The 25,831-nt window shown below is 41.8% G+C and overlaps 1 protein-coding gene across 1 annotated transcript in view; it reads left to right on the forward strand.

The window, feature by feature from the left end:
* The first annotated feature begins 14,169 nt into the window (after positions 1-14,169).
* Positions 14,170-25,831, forward strand: part of CPVL (carboxypeptidase vitellogenic like) — a 122,005-nt gene continuing 110,343 nt past the window's right edge. Inside the window, exons 1-2 of the mRNA XM_086693610.1 lie at positions 14,170-14,361; positions 22,854-22,972. Of these exons, the coding sequence (XP_086549736.1) occupies positions 14,199-14,361; positions 22,854-22,972 (282 nt within the window). The 5' untranslated portion in view covers positions 14,170-14,198. The remainder of the gene's footprint in view (positions 14,362-22,853; positions 22,973-25,831) is intronic.

Consider the following 25,831-nt stretch of genomic DNA (forward strand, 5'->3'; position numbering starts at 1 on the left):
TGATCTCACGGTTCATGAGTGTGAGCCCCACGTTGGGCTCTGTCCTGACAGTGCAGAACCTGCTTGGGATTCTCTCTCTCCCTCTCTCTCTGCCCCTCTGCCCCCCAAATAAATAAATAAACCTAAACAATTTTTTTTAAAGATCTAATTGGCTTTATTAAGTTGTGAATTGGTTAGCATTCCGTCTAGAAAGTGGAGGGGATTTCTGAGAAGTTGTAAAAAGAAAGTTATTAGCAAAAGAAAAGGATCTTTCACCTTTCTTGTAGGGGGTACAGCAAGGGGTCTTATCATGCAGATGACCTCATCTTCCCAAGGGGGACAGAGAGGGCCCCTCCCATGTGGCAGACTCACAGCTACTCATCAGAAAATACCTGACTGACTGGTTAAGACTGCGTTTCTGGGGGAGGTTGGAACCGAAGTGAGACTATGTATTAAGCCTTGGTTTGGGGACTTGGCCTAAGTGAAGCCCTTGTGGGCCTGTAGTTTTCTTTTTAACAATGTCCCCCTTTTGATCAGGCTTTCAGCTTAACTGATGTATATGGTTAAAATGTAAGACATTAGCACTTTGAAAGTACTTCTAACCAAGACAGAAAAATAGGGAAGTAGGGACATGTTTAGAGACGATACCAAGTGTAGTTTTTGAGTTCCTAATGATTTCTGTCCACATAGTTCATGTATGTAGGTGAAAAAACCAACCAAAACACTGGTCTTACTGTTCCAAACTGCACTGGTGGACTGGTGGCTCTTCAGGCATAGCTGTCCTCCTGGGTTTTCTCTTCTGCATTAGCTCCCCTACGAGTGAGACCTTACATCTTTCTCTTTCTTGGTTTTCTTCCTTCTTTCGGTGGAACCCATCTACCAGTAGCTTCCTGAGTAGTGGTATGTTAAGAATCATTTTTGGAAATCTTATATCCACCTGAAGATTTTCTTAATTTATCCTTATATTTGTTTGATAGTTTGGCTGAGTGTGCAGTCCTAATGTGAAGATCATTTTCCTCTTCGTATTTTGGAGGCACGTTTCCCCAGCATCTTTTAGCTGCCATTGAAAAGCTCAGTGCCATCTTGGTTCCTGGTTCTCTGTTGTGGTATCTCTTTCTCTCTCTCTGGAAGCTTAATGACAGCCTCTTTATTTCTGGAGTGTGTTCTGTGTCTTCTCATTCTTTGATCCAGGAACTTGGTGGGTCCCTTTATATCTGGGAAGCATGTCTATATCTCTGCTAAATATTTTTGTGTTATCTCTTCCATAATTTCCTCCCCTGTATTGTGTCTTACTTCTTTTTCTGGAACTCCCATTAGTCGGCTTTTGGTCTTCCAGAACCAATCTCTTAATTATCTTTTTTTCCTCCTATTTTTAACCCCCTTTTCTCTTTTAGTGGTATTTTCTAGGAGACTTATGTGTCTTTATTGTCCCACTCTTTAATCAAAATCTTAAAATTGCTACCACCTTTTTGGTTTTCAGGAACGTGTTCTTGTCCTTCATTTCTTTTTAAGGCAGTATTCTGTTATTTAATGAATGGAAGATCTTCTCTTATCTTCTTAAAGATGTATATGTGTATAGATAGATGGATGTATCAATATAATGCTTCAATAGATAGATAGATAGATGTATATCTAGATAGATAGATAGATAGATAGATAGATAGATAGATAGATAGATAGATATTGAAGCATTATTCATTCTACTCTTTGTGTTTTTGTTTCTTGTAATTTGTTTTTCCTTCAAGTAATTTCTTTTGCTTTTTCTTTCAAATCAAAGGCTTTCTTCCAATTTCCAGTGCTTCTTTGATTCTAGTTTCATATTAAGTGGGAGAAACCAAGTTGTTGGTTGGAAGCTCTGTTGTGTTGAAGGGATTTGTCAGCCGTCCACTGGCTCCTTGGTATTGATTGATGAGGTCCAGGAGATTTTTTTGGAGGACATGTTAGTATGTGTGTGTGTGTGTGTGTATATATATATATATATCTATCTTTCGGTGGATTCAGGTATTCCAGAGAAGAATCCTTTAGTCTCCTAAATAGAGTGAGGGATAGAGGCATATAGTGCTGGCTGCCAGCTTTCTTAAAGATGAGTGTTTGAAGGACCAGAGGCATATCAGTGTGTAGTTTTTCTCTTATTTTTCAATTGGATACCTCTTCCCCAGCTTTGACTGTATTTCATATTCTCAAATCTAGAGTTTCTATGGTTTAATCGCTCAAAGAATAAATCTCAAAGAACAAATAAATAAATTCTGCAGCATGAGTCTCTTCCTCTGCAAGGGATCTGAGGCTCTACCCACTGTGACAGATTTTCATCTATCCCTCCGTTTTCAGCGCCACACCAACCCCCCTCCCCCCCCCCCCCCCGCTTTGCCTTCTACAGAAGGCACCTACCCTTTGCCTTTCTGTGGTTTTGTGACATGAATTAGCTTGTTTCTCATTGATATTCTGCTTTCTCTCTCTGCAGACTATCTGTTCACTTTCCATCTAACAGCAACAACAAAATTTTGATCAGCCATATTTGCTGTTTTCTTCAGCCATGGGATGTATACCTTTAAAAAAAATGTCTTCACTTTCACTTTAGAGTGGTTTAATGAGGGAGCAGAAATAAACACATGTGCTCAATTCACTGTGCCTTCCCAGAAGGGTTAGGTTCCATTTTGACAAGTTGAGTTTAATATGCCCATGGGGCATCGGTTGAAAATGTTCAGCAGACAGCTGGGTGGGTGAGTCTGCAGCTTTGGAGAAGAGTGGTTATTTGAGTGGGGTCAATGGAAGGTCTACTTGGAGTGATGGGCCCACCCTGGAGAGAACGTGTGGAGGAAGATAAGCCATGGACCAAGGATACACTCCTGGGAAACCTAACGTTTAGGGGCAAGGCAGAGGAAGAGGGAAACATGAAGGAAAATATTCTAGAAGATCCCTGAAACACACATCACAAAAGGCAAGGCCATGGCAAATTTACCAAGGTGGTAATGACAAATGTGTCAGAGAAAGCAACTGAGACAAAGACCTTTTAATTGGGTATATGGAGATCATTAATGCCTGGGGTAAGATGGTGTGGAAAAAAGTGAGAAAGCAGCAAGTGAAAGGGTGAAAATACGTTGTTGTTTTTTTGTCTTTGTTTTTTGGTTGTTGTGTTTTTTTTTTGTTTTTCCTTCAGAAACTATAGGGGTAATTATAGAGGGTGTTTCCATGGCTCAAGGACCAGATGAACAAATCTGTGGGCTTTTTCTAGGGTGTCCACTTTGGATATTATGCACATTTGATTTTAAAATACTTAATGAGGAGGTTTAGTTCTGTATTTATTTGTTCTTGCTATAGTCCATGACTTTGTTGACCTTTGGTTACCTGTATGCAGGTATGTGGGCTGGTTTGAGTTTTAAAAATCATTTCAGTTGATCAATTCCCATACCTTTCCAGGGCTGGTGTGGGCAAGCCAGAGTGTATGTGACTTCAGATTCTGAATATGTGTGTGAAGCTCATACTGTTAAGGATGCCTTGCTCCAATTATATATATGATGGAAAGTTCGCAGTGGGGTGTAGTGGGAAAAAAAATCCAGCCTGTTACACTTAGAAGAAAGCCCAACTTCCATTCTCCTGGGGTCTCTGAGGGAGCGCTCAGAATGGCAAACTCCTTTCCCTCACCTGAGTTCTGGAGAAATGGAGAAGACAAAAGAGCAAGGCAGGTGGAGAGTGAAATAGCATTTTTATTACCGAAACTGGGTTGGGTTGGAACTCTTAGTTCTGGGCAAATAAACCTCCTACTGCTGAAGCCCAGGGTTGAGCAGATTTGCCCAACAATTTACAAGTCCAGACTGGGTGCAGAGAGAAGAACACAGTTCCCTGTGAGGACATCGGGAGTTGAGCCCAGCATGCCCAGTTTACTACCCATATTTATCCATCAGATAAACCTTTCCACCTCTCGCCCCGCCATCCTGGGAATGAACAAGAGGCGGGCGTGAGACCGGTCTCACCACTGGTGGAAGCCTCAGGGCTGGGGAGAACTGAGCCTCTGAAACACATATTGGCTTCAGCACCCCGAATGATCGGATACCTGGCCCCGCTTGGTCCTTTCCCCTTCACTCGCCAGATTCCAGCCATACTAGTTTCTGGCCTCCTGGCCTCCTGTTATAGGGCCCTTGTAATCACTGATCTGCAGCCAGGAACTCTCTTCTCCCCGGATCTTCACCCAGAGGTCACTCATGTCCTTCAGATCTGCTCACAGGTCACCTCCTCACAGGGGCCCTCCCTGACCATCCGATATAAAATAATACCACTCCTCCACCCATCACTCCCGAAACTTTTACCCTGCTTTCATTTTCTTTTCTTTTTTAAAAAATATTTATTTAAATTCAAGTTAGTTAACATACAGCGTGGTATTGGTTTCCGAAGCAGAACCCAGTGATTCATCACTTACGTAGAACACCCAGTGCTCGTCCCGACAAGTGCCCTCCTGAATGCCCATCGCCCATTTGCCCATCCCCTCCCACCTCCCCTCCAGCAAGCCTCAGTTCGTTCTCTGTATTTAAGAGTCTCTTATGGTTTGTCTCCCTCCCTGCTTTTATCTTATTTTTCCTTCCCTTCCCCTACGTTCATCTGTTGTGCTTCTCAAATTGCGCGTGAGTGAAATCATATGTTTGTCTTTCCATGACTGACTTATTTTGCTCAGCCTAACACATTCTAGTTCCATCCACGATGCTGCAAATGGCAAGATTTCATTCTTTTTGATCGCCGAGTAGTATTCCGTTGTATAGATATATACCACATCTTCTTTATCCATTCATCAGTTGATGGACTTAATAGCTCCCTTTGTGCTCTTTCTCACCGTAAAGTAAGCTTTGTGAAGGCAGATGCTTTGTCCCTGGTTCTCTGTGCTTCCATTAGAGTCTAACACATAGTAGGAGCTAAAGATATGCAGTTTGAGCTGCACTGGTCCACTTGGATGCAGATTTTTTTTTGATAAGTAAAGTAACGTAAATGTGTTTTCTCTTCCTTATGCTTTCCTTCGTATTTTCTTCTCTCTAGCTTTCTTTATTATAATAACACAATTTACAATACATACAACATGCAAAATATGTGTCACTTGACTGTTGGTGTTATTAGTGAGGCTTCCAGTCGACAGTAGGCTATCAGTCATTAGAGTATGGAGGGAGTCCATATTATGCGCGGGTTTTAAGCTGTGCAAGGGTCACACTCATGACCTTCATGGTGTTCAAGGGTCAACTGTATGTCTTTGTTGAATGATTGGATGGCCCCGTGAACTTGGGAGTCTGCCTCAGCTCTGCTACTGACTGATGGCTTCATCAACGTGGGCCTCTGTTGAAGAGCCACTGACTCCTTTGAAGACCGAATGAAACGACGTGTGGAAAAGAGATGAGAAAAATAGTAGACTCAACTAAGGGAGTATTACATGGCGGTTATTCTCTATAATAATCGTCTCTCTTTTGGAATCAGGGAGGAGTTTCTTGCCACCTCAGGGAGTGCTGGTGAAGGTGACGACATTGCAGAATGTCCCAGGACCATCGTCACGTAAAATGTTCTCATCCACTGTGTCCAGTCTTACCTTGTATTTGCCACGCTGTGTATCTTAAGTTTTTAGTTGAGAAATTTAGTCACAGTAGGTAGCAAAAAGGAGACTGATTCCAAGAGGAATAGGTCTAATTTACATCAGAGAAATAAAGAATTTCTCATTGGAAGACAGTGCTTTAGCCATGAGTCCTAAAGGACTGAGGGCTTCAGCCACCACTACAAAATTACTTTCAAAACTGAAGGAAGCATTTCTTCTTCCATTTCTTCTTCGCAGATAAACATGCCCTTAAATCACTTGCAATTTTAGCACCTGTAAGTTTTATAAATGCCGAGATAATCCAGTTTACCCAGAATTCTGCTTTCATCAAAAGCTACACTGAAGCAGGTTTTCTTTTTTTTTTTTTTTAATTTTTTTTTAACATTTATTTATTTTTGAGACAGAGAGAGAGAGAGCATGAACAGGGGAGGGTCAGAGAAAGAGGGAGACACAGAATCTGAAACAGGCTCCAGGCTCTGAGCTGTCAGCACTGAGCCCGATGCAGGGCTCGAACCCACAGACCGCGAGATCATGACCTGAGCCGAAGTCGGACACTTAACCGACTGAGCCACCCAGGTGCCCCGAAGCAGGTTTTCTTATATTGTGTGATTTACACAGTGACATATGGAAAATACATGGACTTTGAGATCACTTAGATCTGGCTTCAAATTCCAGCTTTCCTGTTTGATAATAGCTAAGTGGGGGCTTGAAAAATTATTCAACCTAGTACTTAGTGTTCCATCTGGGTATGTCTTATGTAAACCTCTGGATTCAGGGCCTAAGAATAGTGTCACAAACACATGCTGCCCATTAATAAGTGAAAGGCTCTGAGATGTTCTGGAACCAGGAAGCCTATTTAAGCTCGTTTAACCCAAACCTTCCCAAACTTTTTGTCCTTTTAAAATCTATTGATATTTTACTGAATTAGGATCCTATGGGAAACCCTGGCTTATAATAATGTCACACATATCTTAATAAGAAATCAATGTAGCTTCTCTTTCCCATTTTATTGTTGATGACTCACATTTTACCCCTCTCCATCACGACTCCTTCCACAGTTTTCCCAACCTCCAGTGGGATATTGGTCCCACTATCCACGTACTAGTTTCTTAGGGCTTCTATTAAAAAAAAAATGCCACAAATTGTGGGGCTTACACCATCAGAATTTATTGTTTCATACAGACGTCCAAAATTTGTCTGGGGCCATGTTCTCTCTGAAACTTGTAGAAGGGGAGGGGAAGGGGGGACCCTTCTCTGACTCTTGCTTTTGGTGTTTGCCAGCAAAAGCCTTGGTGATTCTTGGCTTGTGGATGCATCACTCCAGTCTCTGCCCCCACCCCACTGTCACATAGCTGTCTTCTCTGGCTTATTTATTTATTTATGTATGTATTTATTTATTTATTTGCATGGCACTCTCCTCTCTGGGTTTCTCTGCTAAACATCAGTTACATTGCATTAAAATCTACCCCTAATCCGGTATGACCTCATTCTAATTTAACTGATTACATCTGCAAAGACGCTTTTTTCAAATAAGGTCACATTCTGAGGTGCTGGGGGTTAGCACTTCAACATATCTTTTGGGGGAACAAAATTCAACTGGTAACAATCCATGAAATTGCTCTGGGCAGAAGAAGAGCTTAGGAGTCATCCTTGCTTCTTTTCTTTCCCTCGGCCACTTTATCTAGTCTATTCATAAATGGCAGTGGATTTCCTTACAAAATGCAGCTCACATTTTTCACCACCGCCACACTACTCTCTGGCCCCAGCCTCTCCCATCTCTCCTGGGGTATTACATGAGCCTCCTAATTGGTATCCTGGTTCCATCCTTTCTCTCCTATTGTCCACTTGCTAGGTGGCAGCCAGAGTGATCATTTCACGTTTCGCAATTCTGATTAGACCATATTACTCCCTAATGTTAATGAATATGAATACGGCTAAAACTCTACATATTTTGGCCCTGACCGCCCTCTGAACTCATCATGTGCTTGCCACTTTCTCCTTCATTCACTGTACTCCCATCAATAAACAACAAACAGACTTATTTGCACCTCAGGGCCTTTGCACTGTTTCCTCAAGGCTGGTTCCACCCAGAGATGTTTCCTAACCATAACTGAAGTGTTAGCCCAAACGCTTTTCTGAGGTCATTTGGAGCAGGAAGGGCCTAAGATATAGATGTTCCTCTATCATGTTTTGTTGAATAAAGACCACAGAGTGTGTTACATAATTTTTTTAAGATATTGCCCCCAAATAAAAAGGATTTCCTGATCAAAAATTGGTTGGTTTGGGAAATACTGGGCTAAGATTTAACAGATTTATTTACACCAGAAATTCTTAGCAACATAATAATTTTATTCTGCAGGGATATAATATGTCATATTTCCAAATTTACCTGAAAAGGGAGGAGGGACTCTGGCCCACATAGCACATCTTACGAGATGCTGGTGTTGTGACTATAGAATAGTCTTTGCCAACTAATTGGGATTGGCCTTAACTCCTTGATTTACCACTTAGTGGTGTGAACTTGGGCCAATAACTTACATTCTCTAAGGATCAGTCTCTCATCTCTAAAACGGGATGATAATAGTACCTGCCCCCCAAAGGTGAGAAATAAAAATATAAAGCAATTAGCACATCTGCTTGTACATAGAGAATGTCCAACGATTGGTAGCTATGATTGGTATTGTTATGATGAGGCCTTTGATCATGAGGATGTCTTTCTATTTCAAAACTGTTATTAACATTTTGGGACATGTCTGCTTTCTTACTTGCCACCCCCACTCAAATTTTCCTTCTGCCTGGAGTGAGACTTCACAGTAAAGCTCCTTTCTATTGTGTCAGATATGATTTTCTCCTCTTCCTGATTCTTTTCATCCTCCACCTGCCACATAACTCAAATTTATCTTCCTTTCTTGTGAGTCCAAATGTATGATGGCAGAGATGGGAATGACTAAGTCATTAGCAAGAGGAGCCGCTCCTGCCTGATGCCCTGGGGGTGGGGGTGGAGGTGGGGGTGGGGTGCTGTGAAAAGAAGATAGGCATGTTCTCAGTGCCCCCTCAACAGAAAGTTGCCTATCACCTCTCACCTTGCGTGCCGTGTGCTATGTCTTTTCTGGGAAAAGAGAGCTTCAAATATCAATTTTAGAAATTAAAATGATGTCTTGAGGAAAGTGAGGAGTGGATCGCTAAAAATAAAGGTTTATTTATTAAAAAGTTTGTTTATTTAGATAAAGGTTTGTTTGTTTATACACATAAACCATTTGTTTGCATGGAAATCCTTTAGCAAAAGAGCTAGATTTGGGATTTGGTTTGGTATTTAAGTTGAGGGTTGCACAAGAACTCTTTGTTACAGGATTCGGGTGCTTTGGATATGCTTGAATAATCTTGAGATGTGCTTAAATCTTTTTAAAGTAGAGGGGCGTCTGAGTGGCTCAGTTGGTTAAGTCTCCAGCTTTGGCTCAGGTCATGATCTCACTCGCGGTTTGTGAGTCTGAGCCCCCGTGTCGGGCTCTGTGCTGATAGCTCAGAGCCCGGAGCCTGCTCTCTCTCTGCCCCTGCCCAGCTCATGCTCTGTCTCTCTCTCTCTCTCTCTCTCCCACACAAATAATAAACATTAAAAAAAAATCTTTTTAAAGTAGAGGAACCACTTTCTTGTATACCCTTTTTTTACTACAGATTTCACGGAAATGTCTGTCACTAGGTGGCCTGTTTTATTAGTTTGTTTTAGGGAATATTTTTATTATGTTGGGAGCCAGTTAAATAGGTAAGGGGAATCTAAACAGCTGGTCTATTGGAGCTATACCTTTTATTTCCATCCTTTGATTAGAATAATCTACATATCAAAAGAGGGACTTGGGAAGGAGAGAAGAGACTAGAGGGCTGCCTGACACATTTGCTTTCTTTGTCCTCATTCTGGAGTTTTTGTTTCTGATTCTTTTTCCATTGGTAGAACACACAGTTTCCAATGTTTTTTTCAGATTTCTTTTCTAGAAGCCTTGCATATCTGACCGTGTTAGTGGTTGCTTCCAAACACAGAGGAAAACTTGGCAGGATTTTTCCCTTTTGTCTCTTCTGCTGATCATTTCTTTTTTTTTTTTTTCTTTTGTTTATTTATTTTTGGGTGAACATAAGCAGGGGAGGGGCAGAGAGAGGGGGACAGAGGATTCAAAGCAGGCTCTGCGCTGACAGGCTGACCACAGCAAGCCCAATGTGGGGCTTGAACTCACCAACCTCGAGATTACCACCTGAGCCAAAGTCGTATGCTCACCTGACTGAACCACCCAGGCGCCCCTTCTCCCAATCACTTCGATTGGAATTGGAGCGTGAGTTGATGGAAAGTAGTTTCCAGCTCATTTTTCAAATTAGGAACATGAGACCAACACGTGTGGGTAAATGCTTAACGACTGGATTTCTGGGGGAGTGGGGGTAAAGCCCTGATTTGTGCTGTTTGCTGATTTCTGTGGTGTAAATACTCCCACTATGGCTGATTTCACAATACCAACAAGATGTTCCTGAACACAGAGCTGGAAAGAAATGCACTGTAACCAACCGTTATGTAATCCGTCCACCAAATACAAAAACCATAACCCCGAGTCATGGTAAAATGTAGTCAATAGTTATGCAGTGATGAGTTTTGAGTATTTATTACATCTTTCAATAAAACCTATTTAATGGTAAGTTTTCATAGTTTAATCTTTAACAATGCCTTTGTTGAACAACTAGCTCTCAAAGTTCCTGGAAAGGTAACCATCGGTTTTAACATAGCGACTGGGGCCCAGAGAAGTCACTGTCTTGCCAAATGGTCAGTGAATGAGTTGACAGAAGCTGGATTAGTGTCAGTTTTTCTAAAAGTCAAATTTCTCTAGGAAGATTCACTTATTTATGTTTCTGTTTGTTCGTTTGTTATTTTTTTTTTTACGACTGTTACAGGCTGTGAATTGTCTATTGAGACAAGAACAGAATATCTGAATGTAATTGTAACCAAGTTTGGAAGTGTGGAAAACAGGTTGGATGTAGAGCCACAAATAAATCCTAGCTTTAAGTCTTGGCCCTACTACTCACCAGTGGTGTAATCTTAAGGAGGTCACTTATGTACTTCTCTGGCTCCAGTTTTCTAGTCTCCAAGATGAAAGAATTGGTCCACACGAATATCTAATATCTCACATCTGTCTAAAATACCATGACTCATTATTTAGACACATCACTTCAACAAATATTTGCTGATACCAATCGCATGCACATTTGTTATGGATTCTATCCCGGGGGGCATTAAATACTATATAATAATTGTAATTATTATTATAACAGCCCCTCACATTTATGCAGAGCCTCCTAATTTACCAAAGAGAAAGTTTACTTTGAGTCTTGAGCTTCTGTGGTTCTAGGAGATCAAGACAGACCTCCATAGAATGTTAGAGAAAGAAAAATGCATTCCAGAAGAGCAAACAGAACACTTATTCCTGGGAAACACAAGAGGTCATAACCAGGTAGTACCAAAGAATGAGGAACAAGCATTTTTTTTTTTTTTTGGCCACATCTATCAGCTGTTTCACTTTCTCTTATCAAAAAAGCAAAGCCGAAAACTATTTTTTTCTGATGATAAGATTAATTATTGTAGAAAATTCAGAAGTTTTAAAGAAGTATTAAATAAGGAGAAACTACCCTATATCCAATATAATAGCCTGCTTTTCCTTTTCCCATTCTTGTCATTTTAATTGCTGTGTATAATTCCATCTTTTTGTTGTATAATAACTGACTTATTGTAAATTGTTTATATTGTTGATAGTTTTTATTATTCTAAGGAACACAGTGATAAATATCTGTGTTTATATTTTAAAAATTGTATGCTGAACATATGGCTCCCAGCTGTAATACTTAAGGATTAGTGAGACAATTTTAGCAAATCATATACCTTTGACCTTTAGCTTACTTGATTCTGCCAATATTGCTTTGTATTTACTTAGATTTTATGTTTCTAAACATTAAGAGGAACAGTTTGCCTGAATCCTTCAATATGATATATTTGAACTGGAAATAGCACCAATGTTTTCATATTATTCCAAATAGATATGATAAATTGTATGGTGAATACTCCCTCCCCCCCGCCCCCCCTCCCCCCCCCCCCCGCCGCCCCCGCCCTTCAGTTCTTTAGGCAATTGCTTCTAGTAGAGGATGTTTTGTTTAGAAAGGACTCAGTAAATGTTCAATACATTAAAAGATTCAGGCTAATTTAGTATAAACAAAAACATTTGAGAAGGATTTCAGAAGAAAACAACACTTCCTTGTTCGTGATAATAGCCTTCATTTTCATTAGGAGACATGACAGCCAAGCAGAGTTCAGGAATTCTGGCAGTTAAATGAGAATTATGCAATGAAGTATGTTGTTGCTTTAATTCACCTCCATGAGAAACCATGACTCTAATAGTTATTTGATTAAATGTTAATGAGATCTACTAAATTGACCGAACTCTTACTTTTATGTATTAGATTTATGTCAATTAAAACAAGACGAGTTTTACCTCTTTCCTTTTTTAACATCTCTGAGTCAACATCTGCTTTCAAGGGAGGTGTTGTAACTACCCTGGTTATTTAAATATTAATGACTTCCATTAAAGGGAGCTGGAAGTTTGCAGCAGGAAGATTGAGAAATTAGATGGTGTGATTAGTTCCTTATTTCTGCCGCCAGGAAAAAAAACCTCTTACTGGAAGAGCTTTTTCCAGTATTTTTTTTAATTCCACAGATCTTCTTTTTTTTTTCCCCCGAACCAGTTGGAGAGTAAGATTGTTGATTTCAAGTATTCCTTGAAAGTAGCTACAGTATTAAAACAAGTTCACATAATTAATTTAGTGCCATAGTGGTCAGTACCTTGGGCTTCTTGGGACTAACTTCAGTTTTTAAATTCATTTTGTTCCTTATGATAGTCCATAATAGGCAAGGTCAGTTTTTAGCTGCATATTGTATTTGGTTGGGCTTGTTTACATGAAGCATGGGGAATTCTATTCAGTTAACCATGAAAGACTTGACAAGAATTATATATTTGATCACATTATGATTATAAATGTTTATCTTATTGGGGAAATGTGTCTGAAAAGCTTCTAAAATTTGCTACAAACAGTATTTTCATTTTATGCTAACTTGGGTTGCGACAAGCCTGTGGTAATAGATTTTTATACATTTCATGTTTTTAAGATGTTTTAATGGCGTGGTATTTTAAGGCACTGAACAGTCCGAAGCAGGCATTATATTTGCATAATTGTATATTTATTTTTACATCCAGAAACCTAAGTGAGTAAAGTATTTATTAGTTTCATGTACTCTATTTAGACTTTAGAGCTAAGAATTCGGATCTTGCTTAAATGGTAGTAGGTGCCGAGTAATGTAACAGCACTGATGGAAGATCCTAATTCTTAGCGTTAAGGATTAAGGTGAAGTAAGTGAGGCACTTGACTAGGGTATAAAATGTAAGAGAGTGCCAAAAAACTCGATAATCATGATAAATAGTATTTTAATGCAACATCTGGGAAAAAATAAAAATTAATGCAAGAAAATCCACGATGAACAAAACATCACAATTTTAGAAAAAGATGAGATCTGACCCTGCATCTGCCCCTGACTCACCTTGTGCCGGGTCTTGGCCTTGACTGGGTTTACCATGTTCTTGGCTGCGGCATTCCTTATCCAAGGAATCAACATTTCCTTGTCTAACATTAGTGCCATTAATCTTTGATTTCCTGGTTGAGTTATTAGGATATTCAAATCAGCTAAAAATACATGGGGAAGCCCATTGAAAATACAAATTACATATTTATTTACAAATTTAGGGAAATCGCCAACTTTAAGTCACTCCTATTATCAGCCGAGGTGACTAGTCTAAGCAAGCATCAGATTTGAAGACCTTTGAAAAACTGTTCACAAAGGTTGAGGCATAGCTCTTAGGTTTATCAGCTAGCAATAAGGGCAGGGATCTGAAGATAGTTGTAGGACCTTTCCTTCTTTCTTTTTTGTTCTTGAATGCAAAGTTTGTGATTTGTAAGAGACAGAAGAGGTAAGCAGAAATCCACTTGGTTTATTTTATTTGTATTTTTTATTTTATTATTATTATTATTTTATATATTATTTTATTATTTATTTTATTTTATATTTTTATTTTATTTTAAATTTCTCTGCCCAAGTGCCCATGGACAGCTGAAGTCTCACTTTTGCTCAAGCTGTCCCCCATAAGTGATGCTTTCTCCGTTTCTCCTGCCCATCTGGGTTCCACCCACCCTTCCTTCACACCTAATCTTGTTAAGGCCTTCCTAGGTTCTCTTGGCCAGAGATATGTTCTCAGTCCTGTGCCTTCCCGTGGTAGGTAAGCATCTCTACCACACATTTGGTGATAAGTTACAGAGTCCTTGTTGTCTTGAAGTTTTATCTGATCCTGCATTGAGTTTACTTTTCAGACCACAGTTTTAGAAATATAAATTGTTTCTCTAGTTAGATTGTGAATCCTTGAATAGCCCCGGGCCTTTACACAGAATATTTATTCATTTATTTTACAATATACATTTTTTTTTTTAATGAAATAAATGAATGTCTTGTATGTAAAAGGGCTGGGTAAATATTTACTCTTTGGATTCATTTGTTTTCATCCTAGGCCTAGAGAGACCGGTTGGTGCCATGTGGAAGACGATTGTTTTGGTGGTCGTGTTCATGTTCAGCCCTGGTGGCGGGATCTTTCACTCCTTATACAAAAATGTTCGGGTTTCCGTACCACGTAAGGGAAACGTAGGAGAGCCATTATTTCTTACTCCCTATATTGAAGCTGGGAAACTTGAAGAAGGTAAGTTTAATAAAATCAGAAAACCACTGGGGTATTTTCAACAGTTTGGGGTTTTGTTTCATTTTGTTTTTTAGCAGTTATTTTACAAGATTCAAAATATATTCTGGTATTTTTTAACCCAGCTGTTTTATTTCAAATATTAACGATTTGATGTCATGTATTATCAGAGTTTTGAGCTAAAATGAGAGTTTGGCAGGGACAGATTATCTGGTGGTCGAGTACCTACATTTCTATTTATAAAACTAGCATAGTGCCTGTCCCCAGCTGGGCAATAATAAATACTAACCTTAGAACTTACTACACATACTGGTTCCAAGGATTCTACGTAAACTCACGTCAGCATCTTAACAACCCAGGCAGGTGTACCCATTTCACATCTAAGAACACTAAAGCAGAACGAGTTACTTGCCAGAGTTGGGGGCACCTGGGTGGCTTCTTCAGTTAAGCATCCGACTCTTAATTGAGGCTCAGGCCATGACCTCACTGTTTGTGAGTTCGAGCCCCACATCAGGCTCTGCACTGACAACACAGAGCCTGCTTGGTATTCTCTCTCTCTGCCTCTGTCTAGCCCTCTCTTGTTTGCTTGCTCTGTCTCTCTCTCTCTGTCTCAAAATAGATAAATAGGGGCGCCTGGGTAACTCAGTCAGTTAGGCGTCTGACTTCAGCTCAGGTCATGATCTCACAGTTCGTGAGTTCGAGCCCTGCGCTGGGCTCTGTGCTGACAGTTCAGAGCCTGGACCCTGCTTTGGCTTCTGTGTCTCCCTCTCTCTCTCCACTCCTCCCCCACTCACTCTGTCTCTCTCTCTCTCTCTCAAAAATAAATAAAAACATTTTAAAAAATTAAAAAATAGATAAATAAACTTAAAAAATTTTTTTTAAAGTTACTTGGAGAGTCACAGCTGGTAGATGCAGGATTCACACCCAGACAGCCTCCCTCCGGAGTCTATGACCACAGGCATACTGTTGGGCCCCTCTGCACAGCAAGTTACTCAAACATTCTAGACCTCGGTGTCCTCATTAACAACATGGAGTCACAACCACTTAAGTCACAGGGATGTTATAAGAATCAGATGAGAAAATGCACATGAAAGCTCTATAACCTGTACGTTGCTCTCTAAATATTAGTGTTTGTAAATCACTTTTTATTTGGAAATTGTGGGGTTTCCAATAATTATTATTAATAGGAAAAAGGTGTTATTGGGCATCATCGGAGACTAGAATTTATGATCTGCCTCTGTTCTTAATGCTTCCTTCTGTTTAGGTAAATCACTGGGTAGATAACACTACTTAATCTTTCTGGACATCAGTGGGTTCCTGAACTATAAAATAGTATATAGGCAGCTGTTTTCAGGTGTTGTTTGTAAAAGGAATCAGAGAAATGGGGTAGTGGCTGGAGGGAGCTGTGGGACCAGGAAGGGTCTTTAAACCATAAGAGACTCTTAAAAACTGAGAATAAACTGGGGGGGTGGGAGGGAGGGGAAAGTGGGTGATGGGCATTGAGGAGGGCACCTATTGGGATGAGCACTGGGTGTTGTATGGAAACCAATTTAACAATAAATTTCATATTTTAAAAGAGAGAGAGAGAGAGAGAGAGAGCAGGAGACCATGTATTTGCTGATAGAAATGATTGGGAAGAGGGGACAGTTGATTGGGATGGGGGACTATTTCAGGAGCGCTCTCTTTAGATGAAAGATGGGGAAGCTGGCCCATAGATGGAGACGTTGGTGTTTGCTTTGGAGGACTGACTGCTCTCGAATCACAGGTGGGACAACCAAGTTCATGGCTGTGAGGCTGCTAGGTTGGTAGACAGCAGGGGGATGTGGAAGTGATGCTGGAAATTTGAGGGAAATAATCATTTTCAAGATCAAAAATAAATCTATGTACTCCACAAAGAAGGTTAAAAATAAAGCAACGCTTCTTCATTCAAAATACTCTCATAGCTAACAGGGTATTATTGTTTTGGGTTTTGTTTGGTTTAAAACCAAAACGTTCTTGTATCTTGGGGGTGCACTGGAGTCCTGGTCATGTGTCTTTTTTCTGACGTACACGTCGACTCCATGTTTTACCATCTCTTAACTGAGAAGAGGTGGAAAACTTGGATAATGTCGTCAGTGTATATTGGTGTACATTTTCTTAGAATTTATTAATTTATTTTGAGAGAGAGAGAGAGAGAGAGAGAGAGCCAGGAAGGGACAGAGAAAGAGAGGGAGAGAGAGAATCCCGAGCAGGCTACGCATCATCAGTGCAGAGCCTGATGTGGGGCTCGAGGTCACGAATCGTGAGATCGTGACCTGAACCGAAACCAAGAGTCAGATGCTTAGCTGACCGAGCCACCCAGGTGCCCCTGTGTACATCTGATGATGTAGCCAGCGACAATGTAGTCAGAGAATGCAGTCATTCCTTTTTTAAAAAAGACTCGTTTTGTTCTTGATGTAGAAAAGTCATGAGAAGATGGTATTCCGATGGTACAGGCTCATATCACTAGACATATACGAAGAGGCAAAATATCATCCAACTCTACAAAAACGGATCGCATGCATTCATTTGGGCTTCTTTAGTAAGTGGGTACTGATGGCTTAGATTATGTTCATTAACAACAAATCAAACCAAATCACTTAGTTAGAGCTGAAATGGCATTGAATACTCATAACCAACCCTACCAATCCACACAGAAGGAATTTGAGACTCCCAAAACGTTACATGACTTGCCCAAGGATATGCAGGTAATAGGACCAGAGATGTATTTAAGACCCAGATTTTCTGACTTCTGCTCTGGGATCTGCCTGCTCTAATTTGTTTCCCTTTGTTTTAGAACCTGGTGCTCTTCCGGAGTGACCAGATGCACACACATGAAACCAATTAAGGAATAAGGCAGTGAATACTAAAATACTAAAGTGTCACATTTGAGGTAGGCATGTTGGAAATTTTGAGAAGGAAGCTATCCTATCGGTTGGTAGAGTCCAGAAAATAGCAATAGTGTAGTAAGAAAAATAACAAATCCTAATATTTAATAACTATATTCCCAACACATAGCACAGTTTCTATGTGTAATAGGCATATATAATAAATACTTGCAGAATTTAAATTTTAAGCCTGAATGTATGCCAGACATGGGTTTTACACACACATTAGCTTATTTAACTCTCAGAGCAATGGTAATGAAGAATGCATAATTATTGTTCCCATTTTATAGATCAGGAAACTGAGGCCCAGAGGAATTAAGTATCTTGCTCAGAGCCATTTAATGATAGTAAGTGGCAGAGGTGGCATTAAAACCTCTTTGCTGGCTCCAGAACCCAAGGTGTGAACCGCTGTGCTATGTGACTAGATCCAAACTAGGAAAGGACCTGTGTATACTGAGTGAGGAAAACAGTTTCAACAAAGGCATTTAGTGCAAGCGACGCGTGGTGGTGTGTCTGTTTCATACATCTTGGAGGAACCAAGTGAAAACACAGAGAAATCCATCTGAGAGACTGTCCACATCCCTACCACTCCTGTATTCCTTGTTTACAAACATTTCACTGTTGCGGTCATCAGCAGTAGCAAGGAAGGTTTCTGAGGGAGGTAGTTTTCATCTTCTGCCCTTCTGTGCCAAGTCTGATAGATCACCATCTGATGGATGACAACTTCTAAAATAGTAAAACTGATGTAATGTCACTTTCTAAAGTTCTGTTACGCAGTCAAAATCTTTGAATGGAATTTTGAGTGGCTGATCCAAATTCTGGTACATCTGGGTATTCACATACAGCCCTGATAACATAATTAAGGATAATTTTATTCATCCGCTTTACTGAAAGTTCAGGAAGCTCTGGACAGATGGTCAGCTCATTCCCCTAAATCCCTTTTGTTTATTGAGTCTGTCAAAACCTTAGGCGCATGAGTCTTAGTATCGCAATGGAACGTTCTTGAGATAAACAGTAATTCACAAAAAGACAAGGGCGTTTTTATTTTTTAATCTCCCAATTAGCTGGCTTAGTTTTGTGTAATTGTAATTGCACGTTTACTTTCTCTGCAGCTAGAATAAACCCTTGAAACAAAATGAATAAAGGAGGCAAATTTTTAAATATTTACAAACACTGCCTTTTCACGAACTTTAAAGACTATTTTGTTATTAGGTGTCACTTTATTATCACTTACGGTCTGGCCGTGTCTTGTGCAGTACTGTTGATGACTGAAGACTTTGTAAATGTGAAGTGCACCCTGATTAGCTGCTTCAAGTCCTTCTTTGGTCACAATCCAATCTTTTTCAAAGTGTTAACATCATAAACATTGGTAACTGCAGTGAATAATAAGGAGGAAGTGAAATCACTTCAAAGAAAACCTTTTCCTTTTTTTAAAAACTGTTTTGAACATTTGAATTGTGAGTCATGGTTCCAGGAAGTAAGAAACCCCTACATCTTGGGAGTTTATTTTCCACATTCCATTGGTGGACTCTGGAAGGATGAACCGAACATTTGAAAATACAAAATATCATTTTAGTTGAAAGAGCTTTTAATTATTTTACCGTGACTTCGTTAAAGGAAATTTAAGAATTGAAATAGGGTGAAACACTTTTTAGTGAGCCAGAAAAAGTCCTTCTAAATTCTTAAGACCTTAGTAAGGCCTGCCTTCTTTAGGAGGATTTTGTAGAAATATGCTAATCCTAGTGCATTGCCAGTGCGTAAATCAGCTGTACCTGTGGGTACGAAGACAAGACAATTTCCCTGCTTTCCAGTAGCCCCTGATCTTCAAGGCAAGGCAGGAAATGTACCTGGGGAGGTAGAAGGTAGCAGAGAAACAACTTTGGAACTTCAGAAAAGGAGGGCTGGGGGAACATCGGAGTCATTGTCAGAGCAGGCCAGCAGACCTTGTGCTGTGCTGGCCTCAGAGAGATAGATTGATTCAATCATCTCTCTCCCATATTCCATTCCCTCCAGCTCCTTTCTATTACATATTTTCTTTTCTCATTCTTCTTCGACCTTTCTCATTTTTCTCTGTCTTCTTTCTCGAATCCCTGCTGCTCACATACCTCGCTGTGAGTCACATCTCATTTATTCCTAACCCTTCTACCTTCAGGTCTCTATCCACCTTTTTGGGGGTTCTCTGATTCTGAGAAGATTGATAGTTTGGGGGAAAATATGTCAGAAGTGTTTTCGGTACCACATTCCAGTTACAAAAGAAGTCTGGGGATATGATATATAGCAGAGTGACTACAGTTAGTAATATCATATTGCATATTTGAAAGTTGCTAAGAGAATCGATCTTGAAAGTTCTCATCACCAGAAGAAAAAATTGTTAACTACGTACGGTGATGGGTGTTTCCTAGATGTTGTGGTGACCATTTTGCAGTATATGCAAACATCGAATTGTTAGGTTGTACATCTGAAACTCATATAATGTTCCTTGTCCAATATATCTCAATTTTTTAAACAGAAAAAAAAAAAGTTTTGAAAGGCTGCCCAGCCCTGGAGGGTCAGCCTTCTTTGGGCTAATTGAGAGCGGAAGCAAAGTGGGGTGGGGTGGAGGCAAGGCTGCTGGAGGGAAGGGTGTAGGCTGGCAATCACCACTTTCCCTAAACATCCCCCTTTTCCTTTGCTTGAGATGCTCCTCTCCCTTTCTTTTTTTTTTTTTTTTTCTGGCAGCAAGGGATAGGTCTTTTTGAGAAGAGCATGGGAAGAGCTAGAGAAGCTGGATTAGGTTAAGCAATCTTCCCTGGGGGAACCAGACGCCGCCAGAAAAAGGCAGAGTTTTCTAGACAGCACGTGGGGTGGCCCACAAGCCAGTGATGATCTTCGCTTCCTTTGCCCGAGCCCTTATTTTATTAATTTTTTTTTTTAATTTTTTTTTTTTCAACACTTATTTATTTTTCGGACAGAGAGAGACAGAGCATGAACGGGGGAGGGGCAGAGAGAGAGGGAGACACACAGAATCGGAAACGGGCTCCAGGCTCCGAGCCGTCAGCCCAGAGCCCGACGCGGGGCTCGAACTCGCGGACCGCGAGATCGTGACCTGGCTGAAGTCGGACGCTCAACCGACTGCGCCACCCAGGCGCCCCCGAGCCCTTATTTTAGATGCAACTCCGTGTGCTGAGTTTGATCCCCACAGAAAGCCCAGGGTGGGGGAATTGGTATCCACATCTTGCACAAGAGGAAAGAGAGGCTCAGAGAGATAAGGCAACTTGCCAGGGGGCCTGGTCAGAATCACAAACCTGGGTCTACCCATGTTCTTCCTATGGTACTAGCCTAGCAGGACCCTTCAGAAACTGCTCTTGAGACCCTGCCTTTATCCCACCATCTCCTCTGCTCCCAGATGCTACTTGTTCCTAATCAGCAGGTGCATTTCACAGGTAACAATAGCTGTGCTCCCTACGAGCCAGCTTCTTTTCTAAAGGTTGTACATGCATGGACCCTTATTCTCATTGACATGTGAAGTCATCCACCTTCCGTAGATGAGAAACTGAAGCACAGACAGGTCACGTGACTGCCCAGGGACCACAGAGACGGTCAGTAGCAGCGTAAGGATCAGGAAAGTACGAAGGAAAGGGAACAGTGCTGTCTAGATGAGAGTTTCCCTTCCAGGAGGCAGGTTCATTTTATTTTTTTTTTATTTTATTTTTTTTTATTTTATTTATTTTTTTTATTTATTTTTGGGACAGAGAGAGACAGAGCATGAACGGGGGAGGGACAGAGAGAGAGGGAGACACAGAATCGGAAACAGGCTCCAGGCTCCGAGCCATCAGCCCAGAGCCTGACGCGGGGCTCGAACTCACGGACCGTGAGATCGTGACCTGGCTGAAGCCGGACGCTTAACCGACTGCGCCACCCAGGCGCCCCGGCAGGTTCATTTTAAAAGAGGAACTTGCAGCCCCGATGCCATGGTGTGCTGGTAAGTGTCACAAGCAGCTCTGTGGGGCCGGGGTCCTGATTTGCACACTGATCTGCGCATATAGACGTTCTTACCATGGCTTGTTGCCTGCTAGTGGTGATGTTGCTAATGCTAAGGTGGGAAGAGATGCTAAGAGCTTGAGAGCCTATGGGCTCCAGCACCCTGCTGAAGGCATCTTTAGTGGGTGGTGTGTGTGAAGGACTAAGCTTCCTGACCTGCTCTTTAACCAGTCTCCTACTTAATATGTGTCAGACATAAATAGCTTTTCTTCAATCATTAGTTTTTACTGGGGACACTTGCTTTGTCAGCATTAAGGAATCTTTCTTCACCTAAACTCCCCTTCAGTTCCCCCTACCCCCGCCATCCATGTCCCATTTCTCCTCCACTGTTTTCCTAATCACTGCTTGCTCTCCCTTCCCCGCTGTGCCACCCCTACTTTGGGACTAACTCTCTGGTTGAGAAGCAGTGTAGCAGGGTCAGGGAAGGAGCAAACTCTGCAGTCTGACTGCTAGGTTTGAATCCCAGCTCTCCTTTACTAGCTGTGTGACCTTGGGCAAGTTACTCACCCTCTCTGAGCTTCAGCTCATCTGTAAAGTGGGGATAATAATTACACCTACTGCATAATGGAAAGCCCTCGGTACTGTAGCCTTTAAAGTGTTAGCCCCTCTTAGTATTATTTACTCCTGGGTGTCCTCACGCTATCTGAGCAGTCCCTCTTTCCCCCTCCCTGTCCCTGTCCCTTTGGTGCCATAAAAAAGCCAGACCTCTGCCCTCTACAACTATCCTGTTGTCTTATTTGGTTTCCTGTGAGTAGCTATGAGGCCATGAGGTCACCCCTCGTCTCACTGCCTGCCTCTCCCTACCCTCCCAGCCATCCCCACTCCCCACATGCGTCAGCTTATTTCCCTTAATGGAAGTGGCAGGCCCCTTGCTTTCATGATAAGGAGAGTGTGGAGAATATAGGCTTTCCGGAGGCTGAGAGCTGCTTAGCTATGTTGTTTTCCTTGTACCCGCCTCACCTTTTGGGACTTGGTGACTTCTGCCCTGGCCTTTTTATTTATTTATTTCTATTTTATTATTATTATTTTTTAATGTTTATTTCTGAGAGAGACAGTGACAGAGCGTGAGCAGGGGAGGGGCAGAGAGAGAGAGAGAAAGAGAAAGAGAGAGAGGTAGACACAGAATCTGAAGCAGGCTCCAGGCTCTGAGCTGGGCTCGAACCCCTGAACTGTGAGATCATGACCTGAGTCAAAGTCGGGCGCTTAATCAACTGAGCCACCCAGGTGCCCCCACTTTGGTTTCCTTTTTAGAGTGGAGCTGAGGATAAGTGCTTTTCTTTCTTTTTTCTTAAAAAGAAATCTTATTATAGCTCATAAATATATTTGGGGACCAAAGAAAAAAAGGTTAAAAATGCCCCTTGGCTACATTGTAAATGTGGAATATGTGGAACTGGCCAGGGCAAGCTGGAATTTGCTATAGTCCGTACCTTTATGCGAGTCTCCTGGTAGCTTTTCTGTTGGCTCCATCCCAGACCTGGCCCATGAGAGGGAGAAGACCAGAGATGAGGCAGAGATAGCTAACTCGATATTATTTCTCTAATCCTCCGGTACATTCTTTTTTTCCACCAGCAAAAAAACAGAGTTTGGTTCCTCCTTTCCCTGGATCGAATGTGAAGAGTTACGCTGGCTACATCACTGTCAATAAGACCTACAACAGCAACATTTTCTTCTGGTTCTTTCCAGCTCAGGTAGGCCTGCGAGAGCGCTCTATCAGGACACTAACCCTCAGGAGCTGAGAATGCTCCCTAGCGCAGAAATGTTAGCCTAGGAAACCATACTTTAAAAAAAAAAAAAAAAAAAAAAACAAAAAACTTTTTTTTTTTGCATCTTTTAGATTTTTTTTCTAAAAATAAGCGCCAGTGACTCCGTGTGGTGTTCCTGTTTATGTGCAGGAAACAAATGTTTGCAGGCAAGGTCCAGCTCTTAAATTCCTTGCAGCCTTATTCAGAATATTAATATTACCACCCTCTTCCTGCCACCATCTTCTTAAATCATTCTGTCGTTGTTTTGTTCTAAAAATACCTTGGGCAAGGCTGGGCCGGTGGGGAGCCGAAGAATGATAAGGGATGGGGAGATTCCCGAAATATATAGGCGTGATACATGTCGAAAGGTAGTTGATTGTGGACTTCTGTGGCTGCTCTGTCCTCTGTCCCCGTGGGCTTTGCAGTGCCAGCTCTTATTTTTGCGCCGCCTCCTTCATGCATCCGGTATCCATTAACTGAGTGCTACTCCATGGGAACATGGAAGAGAGAACTAAACTTATGATGGGGCTTTGGGGGAGCAGTGGGAAAGCAGTGCTAATCTAGGATGGCTTCCAGAAGGCGAATCACTTACCTTCTCAGGTCCATACACACAGCTGGATACATTCTTGTACTTTACCAGTCTTGACTTAGCGCACCCAGGTGCACGCACACACATACGTGCATGTCACACAGCTCTTCAGCATGAACAAACCACTTTGCCTTACGGGTACTGTTGGGCAGAATTGGTAGAGGTGCTGAGCTGCATAAATAAATTGTATCCCACCCCAGGATAATTTTCTGTTTTCATTTTCCAAATTGGATTTGGTTTAGAAGCCAGAGAAAACAAAGAAAAAGCTATCCCTGCAGAGGGTTGTATTTATATTTGCATGTGATTTGCATATCGTCGTGTTGCATCTAGAAAATTGTTTAATCTCGGATAGTTTTCAAATCAAATTGCCTTTGTTGGTACTGTTGGGTTGGCTTTTCTTGACTTCTCATTTCTGCCTTCCCAACCATGGCTTCTGACATAGTTGGCCGCATAGCCAACTATGTGAATGGGAGGAAACATATTAGAATTGGTGAAGAATTCCAGATGCTTTTTGGTTGGGCTCATAGTAGTGTTCAGACTGTCGCCTACTCCAGGAAGACTTTCCCGAACCCTGGAGAGTTTCTTAGTTCTTCCTTGATGTTATTGTTGAGTGCGCAGATGGGGTGCTTACTGCACGAAATTGAAGGAGAGACTTGCCCTCAGGGTTATATAGGTGCCATGCTGGCACCCAAGTGTCCCCCAGACTCCTGCTGCCACCTCCCGTTGGTGGAATCCAACTGGAAACCAGAGGTGAGGGGTGGGGGAGTCCAGTTCTAGAGGTCTGTCTACCAGGGCACAGAACAGAGTAGAGAATGCAATAGAGAAGCAATGAGGAAAACATCCAAATACTCAATACAACTGTCCTAAAGAGAATTGGTGTACATTAAGCCTACCAATAAGACCTAATTCTAACAGGTGGACATTTTTCTCGTGTTCTTGGAAATCTCTTCAACTTTATGCCTTCCGGAAACCATATGATACATGTGCAGTTTTGATATCACACCTTTCAATATCCTTGAATGGAGGCATTTATCATGAACCCCTTTGTATTAGTTCTCTATTGCTCTTGTACAAATTACCACAAACTTAGTGGTTTAAACAACACAGATTTATTAGTTCACAGGTCTGTAGGTCAGAAGTCTGACATAGGTCTCACTGGCTAAAATCAAGGTGTCAGCGGGGCTGTGATCCTTCTGGAGGCTCTCGGGGGGGATCTCTTTCCCTGCCTTTTGCATTTTCTGGAGGCTGCTCACATTCCTTGCCTCATGGCTCCTTCTTCCATCTTTACAGCCTGTGTCAGTGGGCTGAATCCTTCTCACGTTGCATCACTCTGGCCTACTCCATGGTCACATGACCGTCTCTGACTCTTGTCTTCTGCTGCCCTCTTTTACATTTAAGGACCCTTGTGATTGCATTGGGCCCACGGGATAACCCAGGATGATTTCCCCCATTTTAAAGCCAGTTGAGGGGCGCCTGGGTGGCGCAGTCGGTTAAGCGTCCGACTTCAGCCAGGTCACGATCTCGCAGTCCGTGAGTTCGAGCCCCGCGTCAGGCTCTGGGCTGATGGCTCAGAGCCTGGAGCCTGTTTCCGATTCTGTGTCTCCGTCTCTCTCTGCCCCTCCCCCGTTCATGCTCTGTCTCTCTCTGTCCCAAAAATAAATAAACATTGAAAAAAAAAAAATTTAAAGCCAGTTGACTGGCAACCTAATCCCATCAGCTACCTTAATTCCCTGTTACCATGTGGCTTAACCTATTTACAGGATATAGGGATATGGATGTGGATACCTTTGAGAGCCATTGTCCTTTTACCAGAAAGAAACACCTTGCACAGCTAAAATGGTGTGGACGGAGGTGTAGTGTTGCCCCACGTACCCACTTGGGGGAGGGCTGGAATGGGGGCCTGAAGACGCGAGTGTAGCCTATGGGGTCACCTTTCCTAATCCCGCTCAGTATTCCTCTGAGGCCTGCGGGGGGTGGGGGGGGGCTCCACCTCCCCCTCTGCGCTCTCTGCCTCCTTTAGCTCCGAGAAACCCCATTTCCTACTTTCTCTTCTGCTTGGGTGGCTGTTTCTGATAGCAGTAAGTTCCCCACTGACATCTGCATGTTGAGTCTCCAATAGTAATAATCCAGATTTGTGAAAACAGGAATTAATGGGGTGGGGGGGGGAGAGAGTGGTCCACTGAAAACAAAACAAAGACTCAGTCATTTCTTTCTGA

Source organism: Puma concolor, chromosome A2 (assembly GCF_028749965.1).
Source record: "Puma concolor isolate L17-30 chromosome A2, mPumCon1.1.hap2, whole genome shotgun sequence".
Taxonomy (NCBI): domain Eukaryota; kingdom Metazoa; phylum Chordata; class Mammalia; order Carnivora; family Felidae; genus Puma; species Puma concolor.